Raw genomic sequence first — 10,388 nt, forward strand, 5'->3', positions numbered from 1 at the left:
GTGATGAGAAAAGCTCACATGGCCTTTAAGGCCAGGTGAGCTAAAAACTAGCAATATCCTTTACCTTTGCATTCCGCTATATAGATGATGTTCTGTCTCTAAATAATTCAAAATGTGTGTATTCAATGCACATCATACGCTATCAAACAGGAGATAAAGAATACAAAATATACAACATATACAGTTATATATAAGTCTACCTAATATCTTGATTTACATCTTGATATTGACAATGAGGGTCAGTTGAAAACAAAACTTTACGACAAGAGAGATGATCTCAGTTTCCCAATTGTGAAATTACCATTTCATGAAGCATCATTCAAACATCACGACGCCTGTACATCTTCCTTTCGTCGTAACTACAGACACTACAGTTATCTTACTTTACGTGAATGTGACTTACCAAATTATACTATTTACTGGGTTTGTAATAACATGAGCAATACGACTGACAGTGTTTCTTTTGTACAACAAGCGTGTCGGTATCGTTTTTCGTTGCATATCATTATGTCCGTATCCGATCGTTGGTAAAATTATACAATATTTTATATTGATTTTTTTTTTTATTAATTCGGCTTGCCATACCCAGGATACATTTTCAATGTGTTATCACGTTTATTTACACAAATATGTATTGATAAACATAAACACTCTTCTTTTATCGGAGCATCTGTATTGTAGGACATTAAGTTATAAATTCAAATCAGTGATTTATGAGTAGCATGAACATGTCGTCGAGATGAATTAGTCCAGGAACGACAACTCGGATTGACTAAAAGAAAAACAAATAGACTTCTATCTATAAAATTGAGTGGACTGGGTATTTTTGACAATGAGAATAGTAGTGTGTAACATTCTAAGCAGATTAAGAACAAGTGTAAAGCTTACCCGATCTTACTGTACCACACAAACGTATGTAGGATGCAAAAGCGATGAAGCACCATGTAAAAGGTTGTTCAACCAGAAACATTTTCCAGAAGGTATCAGTGACTTTGTTACCAGTGAAGTCATGAAGTTTTCACCCAGTATTCCTGTCGAGGAAGCTATTACCCCACCTGCAAGCTGGTAAGTATAGCTTTGTTTCACTTTTTATGCCCCACCTACGATAGAAGAGGGGCATTATGTTTTCTGGTCTGTGCGTCCGTCTGTTCGTTCGTCCGTCTGTCCCGACCGTTTCATGTTAAAAGTTTTTGGTCAAGGTAGTTTTGGATGAAGTTGAAGTCCACATGTTTCCTATGATATGACCTTTCTAATTGTAATGCCAAATAAGATTTTGACCTCAATTTCACGGTCCACTGAACATATATAAATGAAAGTGAAAGTTTCAGGTTACAGTTTTTGGTCAAGGTAGTTTTTGAGGAAGTTGTTCAAAATCCAATCAACTTGATACTTAGTACACATGCATGGTCCTTATGATATGATTTTTCTAATTTAAATGCCAAATTAGATTTTTGTCCCACTTTCACGGTCCACTGTACACAGAAAACGATGGTGAGAGTGGGACATCCGTGTACTGTGGATACATTCTTGTTATTACTAAATTATTTATATTTAAAGGAGAATATGTACCTCTTCTACTTGATCGCTTCTACTATCTGTACTGCAGTCCTAAACAATATACACAGCAGCGATCGACTTTAATACGTTGCATGTAAAAGAATTATAAAGTCAATTTAACAAAATGCCAACATGATTATACATAATAAATATTACACTATCAAAACTCAATATAGTATCAGCAGATGACAATGTACATGATATAATGTTGTCAGAAAAAAAAATTGTTCTGAAAATAGCCTTATTTCACAAACACCTTTTCCTCTATACGGTTATATTTGTTATAAAAGGGTATGCATGGGAAAGGTTTTTTTCTGAGACAAATAGCTGTGTCCAATTTTCATTATTTTTTTTAAAGTTATTTATTGAACCCGAAGACTGCGATCGCGCGGGCATTCCATTGTATATCGCTTAAAATCCATTTTGATATCTTTTGTAAAAGTTGAATATCAAGGTCATCATGGTCATATTTAGTGTATCTATCAGTGAAATAAATGTTTATATCTATATATTAATCTCCATATATAATCTTGCTATAGCCTTTATCAAACTGTTACATAAATTGATGGGTAGTAAACATTACATATTAATGTACATTTCTATTCTGCCCATATCATACATGTACATTATCAGGTTTATTTTGTTAAGTGTTGTAAATAGTAAACAGTATCATGTAGTATACACATAGGTAGTGTAAAGTAACATGAGCAACATCCATGCGAATTTAAATATGAGCCTATGGAACCGTTGATCTGTTTGAAAGCGCGATATGTTTTTCTAATAGAGTGAATGATTCCAAATGTCTTTAAAAAAAACTAGATGTAGAAGAAAGTAAAGAAAAAAAATTGACAAATTCTTATCCCACGAGTGGAGCCAGGGTTCAAGTAAAGTGGGGTGACTATATTCCTTCCAAGACCCAGTTTGGATTCTCTACTGAGGGGGATAGGACCTTTATCGGGATTCCGGGCTTGGGTGTTTTTTAAGCTCGGGATTTCGGGATTGACCCTTTCGGGATACGGGAATTCTTTTTTTCGGATTTCGAGATGCCGGGATTTACTTTATTTAAAGTCAGGACCTCGGGATTTCGATGTTCATAAGCCCGGGATTTCGGGATCAGGAATCCTCCTATCCCCCCTCTCTACCTATTCTTGTATTATATCGAGAGAAAAAAACATATAGCTTAATTTTGCTTCAAGCTGAACACACAACTACTACGGCACCTCCCCCTTTCCAGATTTAAAAGTTAAATATTGCATGTTAATATTATACTTTTTTCAGGTACACTCAACCGCAGTTCAACACTCTAGACAAAGCATCTGTGTTCAGAAAACACTGGATCCCAGTGGGCCGAGTAGATCAGTTGGAGGAACCAGGTCAATACATTGCAGGTAAATAATAATGATCGGAAGTTGACAAAAAAAATAGTTAAAATTATGTTTTTAAAAGTATTTAAAGAAATACTAGGATTCTAAAATATCCAGTCTAGAAGTGAAAAATAAATTTAGCAAATGGAAAGGTGCAATGTTATATGTAAAATATAGAATCAATGTGGATATACTGATTGATAGATTATTGTTTGCTAATCATCCATTGGCACATATTTGAAAGAGGATTTTTGTAAATTAATGTCCACAAATCAACAATTGTACATATTCGTTACAATAATTACCAATCTAATTAAAACCCGATCTCTCATGCTCCCGTTTTCTGATATGTCGCACGCGACATAAACGACATATCAGACAACGGGAGCATGAGAGATCGAGTTTTAATCAGATTGAATAATTACCGGCTAAGTTATGATCTAAATTAAAATCTTTGTTCTGTTTGCAAACTGCAAGGACCAATACTATCCTTAACAATCAAAATTCTGCGACAAGAAATCCACGAAAAATTGATAAGACAGAGTTTATCTTAAACACCGAGATGGACAAAACAATATCATTATGACATAACACATATATAGTATTCAGCGCAGATATCAATACTGAAATTGGAAATAATTTACCCTCCAAAGAACGTTCACAATGTATTGGTGGCGTTCTCGTAACTCAAACCACCTTGTATACATGTGTGTTTTATGTGTGGCTGTTGTTTGTCTGGTTATTCTTACTTTTGCATGGTGTTGTCTGTTTTTCTTTGAGGATGATTGTAATCTCCCCCTTTTATCTTTCCCCCTTTTCACCTGCCCACTTAATTACTAACCTCGTGGTATTCTGTTTTCTCTCTTTCACAGGCTTTATAACAGACGATCCTTATCTAGTGACACGTGACGAAACTGGAAAGCTACAGGCATTCTACAACATATGCCGCCATCATGCTACACTTCTTGTAGACGACAACTCTGGAACAGTATCTAAGTTCCAATGTCCGTACCACGGCTGGACATATACACTGAGTGGACGGCTAGCGAAGGCAACAAGACTACGAGGAATAAAAAACTTTAACGCTAAAAATTTTGGTTTGATACCACTTGAGGTAACAACTTGGGGCCCATTGGTTTTCATTAAATTATCAACAGATGACACAAACTCGTCAGACGGACTTGGTGAGCAATTAAAAGAAGTTAAAACGAGGCTTGACAAAATGGGACTCGATAATCTTCATTTTGTTGAACGACGTCATTATCGCGTCAAATGCAATTGGAAAGTATTCATTGACAACTATTTGGACGGTGGATATCATGTAGAATACGCTCATATAGATTTGGCAAGTTTAATTGAACCAAAAGACTACAAAACTGAGGTGTTTGATGGATTTTCTATACAGAGCTCCTCTGGCAATAAAGGAGAAAAAGAAGGACAGGATAGAATCGGAAGTGCCGTTCTATTTTCTCATGTTTATCCAAATTTATTTATAAACCGTTATGGGCCATGGCTAGACTTCAATTACACGTATCCAATAGACTCAGAAAACTGTGAGGTCGTTTTTGACTGGTATTTAGAAAAAGATGCTATGAATGAGTTCAATTCTTCAGAAAAAGAAGCTAAAATTGCTGAGGACATTAGAGCTAGTGAAAAAGTCCAGAATGAAGATATCGTTTTGTGCGAGAGAGTGCAGAAAGGTTTGCGTTCTACGTCATTCGAATGGGGAAGATACGCCCCAGGGGTGGAGCAAGCCGATCACAAGTTCCATGTTGAATTAGCTACTGATTACAGGGATTATCTTAAACAATATGAGACCGAAAGTGTTAAAACATAAATGAGTAAATTATAGAGGCTCTGATAATCTACTCCATATTATAGGTCCATACGAACTATTATATCATGTATATTGAGCGTCCAAATGAAGAGCATGATATTGATAATCATGATAATAGAGATCAATTTATGTCTTACTTATTTCATACTATTTACCGTGTGGATTTATTTATGTATACATGATATTTACAACGTGGCGATATGAACTAATAATGACTGATATAAAAAATGTTTGATTTTATATGTTACAAAAATACTATTTCAAGGAAATATAATGAATGAAAAAATATGACACTACTAGTATCAGATTATCACATGGCACTTCATATCGCATGTGTTATCAGCCCTAGGTTCAATATCAGCCCAAGAGCCGCATGGCTCGAGTGCTGATATTGATCCAGGGCTGATAATACATGCGATATGCAAAATGACATGTTATGACCTTTTTATCATATGCTTCAACCATGGAGAAAAATAACTGATTCGTATATTGATCCTTTTACGTGGTTCTGTAATAGAAGTTTAAAGATTGAAAAGTTCACGTACGTCGGACCCCAAATTTAGTACAGTCGATATGAATTTTTTCTATTATTTGCCTCAACAGAGAAGAAACACATTTTAATATGGACGTATTGACAAAAACAAACAAAAATTAACAACACACATAATGAAGACTGTTTGGCAACTTTTTAAAGTAACTTTCTAAATTATGTTTGAACATTTTAAACAATGTATTTATTTAATAATTTGTTTGTTTTTCGTTTTTTATTTTTGTTTTTTTTTATTATTTCACAAAATATACTTTCCAGTTTCCAAATGATTGTTTTGTACACTACTTTGTAATAGTTTTCACTGAAAACGTAGCATTGAGGTGTATTTTCCGGAATTTGCCGAGAATCACCGGATGCCATGTGATAACGTTACGGAAAGGCATGTGATAACAATCGAAGCATGTGATAAACTTTTCATATCAGCCCGCTAAGGACCAATTCGAAAAATATGAAATTTTCGGTAATTCAATGGTATTATCATACAGTAATAATCATATGTTATTTAGTCTGAGTATATGATAATTAGCATTATAGCCTGTTATACATAGTCGACACATATACACCTCAATTGATTCATTTATTGGATTTATAGAATTTTATTTCAACTTTTTACTCTTTTTTAATGTTGACCTATTTGAAGTACAAATTCAATTACTACGTATCGTACGTAATAATTTTCCCTGATAATCCTCCTTCAGGTTTAAAATATAACGGGCATTAATTTTTTTAGACCATGCATGAAAGTAACAAAGCGACAATACCTTAGGACTATCCAGCACGCTTACGTTTTCATGAAGGGATGTATACCTAAGGCTATGAAATAAGGAAATGTGGGGTGGTATGATTATCAATGAAGAAACTATCCTCCAAAGTTCAAATGAAGTGGATGTAAGCAATTATAGGCAACCATACAGCCTTTAGGTAGTGAATCGCTGTTTTGTCCCATTGCTTGTACGTTACACATCAGAAACCGAATCGAAATCGCCAGGAGGGGGAGAGGGGAGCTAATACTGAGGACCTTAAACAAGCTTACTATTTTGTTCTTTTTGTTCATCCATCATGCATAGGTACTATTTTTGTACTTAACATCTGTAGTACTGGGAAATTACTTGTAATATTTAGTACTATTTCTTTACTTTAGAATTATTGTAATATTGAGGTACTTGTATTTTCCAGTACTTGATTTGTACTTAAAATATTGGTACCAAAAATAGTACCAACAATGATCACAGTATTTCATCTTTGAAAATCATAACTTTATGAGATTTGAAAAAGACAAAACTTTCAAAATGCTGAAAATGTAATAGTGCAACCTAAAATCTGTAGTACTTAAATTTCTTGTGCAAATCAAGTACTGTAAAATACAGGTACCAAAATATTACAATAATTCTTAAGTAACAAAATAGTACTGAATATTAAAAGTATATATCCAGTACTACAGATTTTTGGAACGTAATTAGTACCTATGCAAAAGTAGCTGTGTACCAGCCCATATACAGCCGTACTAAACTAACCCTTATCCTACACATAACCCTAACCCATACCAAATCTCAACACTGGCACTAAACCTAACTTAGAACTAACTCTAATATAACATTGACCGATAAATGAACGTTTACTCTAAAGTAAAAGAAGTCACAGGTATTAAAAAAAAAGGTACCAGTTGATTTGAGACTTATCCCTTTTCCCTCTTCCCCGAATTCAACATTAACACATTGTTTTATAGTAAATGTGCGGCTCAATTACAATATTAAGATCTAGATACAATTAGAGATTAAAGGAACTTCTGACTGAGTTAAAAGAAATTTGACTCCAGTTGACATTTATATTTTCCACCATTAAAAATCATTATTGACCGCCACGATATAGCCCATAGTGCTGAAAATGGCGTTAAGGTGGTATGGGAGTCTAAAATTGAAATGATAGAATTTTTTCATACTTGGCCAAAACGTAGTATCTTATGATACATGTCGAAAAATAAAAAAAAAAAATAATTGGTCATCGCGCATTTTCTCAAGCTACAGGCCGGGACAAAATGACACGTTTTGTATGGATTACACAAGAAAAAACACCATTTTGTGATTAGAAACTAAACAAAATGATAGAATTGTTAAATACTTCAGGAAAAAATAACTTTCAGACACTGCTTTGAAAATATCAAAAGAAAAGATAGGGTCAGCGCACGTTTTTCCGGCTAAAATACAAAATAGGAAAATTCCATGTAGAATCCTTCAGAAAATGCAGTTTTAGAGTTACCTCCCCTAAAAATATAAAAAAAAAAAAAAAAAAAATAGTTAACATTTGCAAAAATATTAATATTTATAAGTTATGTTCTTATAAATTGGTTCTTATAAATGAAAATTTACATCAAATATCTGCATTCCTGTATCAAATTTTTGCCAATTTGATGGAAAATCTGGACCTTTGGTTCTCTGTTTTTTACAATCCAAGATTGAGGAAGACACTCATACCACCTTAAACAGCAACAATCAATCAATCAGCCATATTTTCAACTCTTTTTCTATTCTTTGATCTATCACCAGGCTGTTTCTTATCAGATATAAAGTTTACTACTCATATTTGTAAGTTTATTTTTAATTTTTTAAGGAGATTCAATTTTTCATATTGTTTGACCTTTCTTTTGTCCTTTCTTAAATAGTGTGTATATATTTCAGGTATTTGCATAAGTAATTAAAAAAGATACTTCTCATGTATGCATATGTTTAAACAAATGACAGATTTTGCTTTTGACATCGTTCAATAGTCCAATATGAATACTCTTTCAAACCAAAATAAAGTATTTAAATGTCTTATTACAAAAGCAACAGTTTAGAAATATAAAAATCGAGGACACTATGAGATATATTTACAAGGCAAATAATATTTCAAAAGAATATGGGTTTTATGTCAGGCCTCGGATTTAAAATTTAGCGATCGATCGCTCGTCAAACAAATTTTTTTACTAGTATGTGATCTTGATAAATATTAATAATTATACAACGAACGTACAGTGGAGCGTGCTGGTCGGTCTGTGCTTTTTTTTTAGCAATAATGAGCTTTTTAAAAAGGTAGGCAGTTTCTTTTGGTGTTTTTTTACCTGAGACTAATGAATTTAGTTTGACATTATATATATTGATCAACTTCTGGCATGGGTTATATGCAAAATTCATTGCAATCTAATTACTTTCCATATAACTTTTTCGGCTACTTGAAAAGAAACATCATAGAAATATTCATATATAACACTTTAAATTTGGTAAAATTAGAGCGAATAAAAATTTAGTTGGTTATAAATAATGGTTGTTTTCAAAAAAGATATACATTTGTTGTTTAGGAGCCCGTTGATTTCCGCCCTTGGTAGCGGGATTTTCTCGCTGCGCTGAAGACCCATCGGTGGTCTTTGGGCTGTATTCTGCTCTTTGGTCGGGTTGCTGGCTCTTTCAAACATTCCCCGTTTCCATTCTCTATTCTTACTCCACGATCTTTAGCCTTTCAATTTCATGTACAGAAAAAAACTTGTTGCTTCTTCCTCATAAGAAACGGTCAAGATTTAACTAATACTGTTCATTACTGTCATCATTGTTTAATTTTTATTTATATTCAATTATGTTTTTATTGTATTTTTGTTTTTGCTTGTATCTATAAATATACGACATTAAAGTTAGCATGGACGAATCAGAGAACAGAGAAGTTAGTAACTTGATTGATCGACCGCCAAATAAAGAGCCGAACCAACGTCCTTTCCACTGCATAGTTTCCAGGTAAAAGATGACATAGTTCAAGTTTCTTCTGTCCTCCAGACTCATGATTCCGGAGTTCGTTAGAGCTATTTTCCTAATGCATGTAGTTTAAAGGTTTGGTTGGCTTGCTTGCTTTGTTTTGTAAAAAAATGTTTGCTCTAGTGTCCAATAACATTATACAAGCTGATGCCCCACCTATATATTGATTGCAATTGTAAAACTTTTAAATTACAATGCTTGAGCAAACAGTTATACAAAAAGATCTCATGGTAGACGCAAAAACCGTAATCAACGTATTAAACATCGTATAAATTATACACTTGCTGATCTGTTATCTATATAAAAAAAATTATGGCTGACATCAAGTATTATGCAAACTGGATCAGATACCAAGTAAATTATATGCTATTTTTCTGGAATGTGATAAAATTTCTTTTTTTAGTCCGTTTTATGAATACACCCGTATTATTACAGCAAAATTATTTTCATTTTCCTGTGTTTAATTTTGATATTACAAATGGCGTAATTTTTTCTTAACTAAGGTTTTTCGGAAATTGTTAAGCATTTAACAGCGGTATAATAATTTTACCATAATTATTCATCCCTTATTTTTATTAACTTTGTATTCACATTGTATCATAGATCAAATGTATTCGTTCAGTGTATGTTCATTTGGTCACTACGTCTTTTGATTGAGTTGAGACATTCCAATTGATATTTTATAGTGGGTCTCTCTAAGTTGTGATGTTACACTATTGTTTCATATAAGGTTGAAGGATTGGTACCATTAAAACGTGTAAACCCGCTGCAATTGTTTGCATCTGTCCTAAGTCAGAAATCTGATGTTCAGTAGTTGTCGTTTGTTGATGTGGTTCATATAAAGTGTTATTGTTTCGCATTTTTCTATAGATTAGACCATTGGTTTTCCCGTTTGAATAGTTTTACACTATTAACTTTTTGGGGGGCCCTTTATAGTTCGGTGTGAGCCAAGGCTCCGTGTTGAAGACCGTACCTTGACCTATATTGGTTTACTTTTATAAATTGTGACTTGGATGGAGTGTTGTCTCATTGGCTCTCATACCACATCTTCTTATATTTATATAAAGCAAGCAAGTCAAACTACATGCATTAGGAAAATAGGTTTAAAATAACTACGAAATTGACTGTAATATGACATTTGACAACTTTCCAAATTTTATTTAATAAGGTGACCTATTATATATATGCCTTCTTTTTTTCTTTAGGGTTACCAACCCATATACTGCTGCACTAAACTAACCCTTACCCTACACATAACCCTAACATATACCAAACCTTAACACTGACACTAAACCCAACTT

General features: G+C 33.4%; 1 protein-coding gene across 1 annotated transcript; it reads left to right on the plus strand.

The window, feature by feature from the left end:
* The first annotated feature begins 670 nt into the window (after positions 1-670).
* LOC134681282 (uncharacterized) lies at positions 671-5,852 on the plus strand. The gene is made up of 3 exons (XM_063540833.1): positions 671-1,065; positions 2,836-2,945; positions 3,794-5,852. Exons 1-3 carry the CDS (start codon positions 833-835, stop codon positions 4,756-4,758), a joined length of 1,308 nt encoding a protein of 435 aa, XP_063396903.1. The 5' UTR covers positions 671-832; the 3' UTR covers positions 4,759-5,852.
* The last annotated feature ends 4,536 nt before the right edge of the window (positions 5,853-10,388 follow it).

The sequence above is a fragment of the Mytilus trossulus genome, chromosome 8 (genome assembly GCF_036588685.1).
Source record: "Mytilus trossulus isolate FHL-02 chromosome 8, PNRI_Mtr1.1.1.hap1, whole genome shotgun sequence".
In the NCBI taxonomy this organism is placed as follows: domain Eukaryota; kingdom Metazoa; phylum Mollusca; class Bivalvia; order Mytilida; family Mytilidae; genus Mytilus; species Mytilus trossulus.

Bases quoted from the DNA above. Each gene is read 5' to 3' on its own strand.
- LOC134681282 (XM_063540833.1), top strand. From the start codon at position 833: ATGAGAATAGTAGTGTGTAACATTCTAAGCAGATTAAGAACAAGTGTA. The intron at 1,066-2,835 runs GTAAGTATAGCT...TACTTTTTTCAG, and splicing joins ATTACCCCACCTGCAAGCTG to GTACACTCAACCGCAGTTCA. The intron at 2,946-3,793 runs GTAAATAATAAT...TCTCTTTCACAG, and splicing joins ACCAGGTCAATACATTGCAG to GCTTTATAACAGACGATCCT.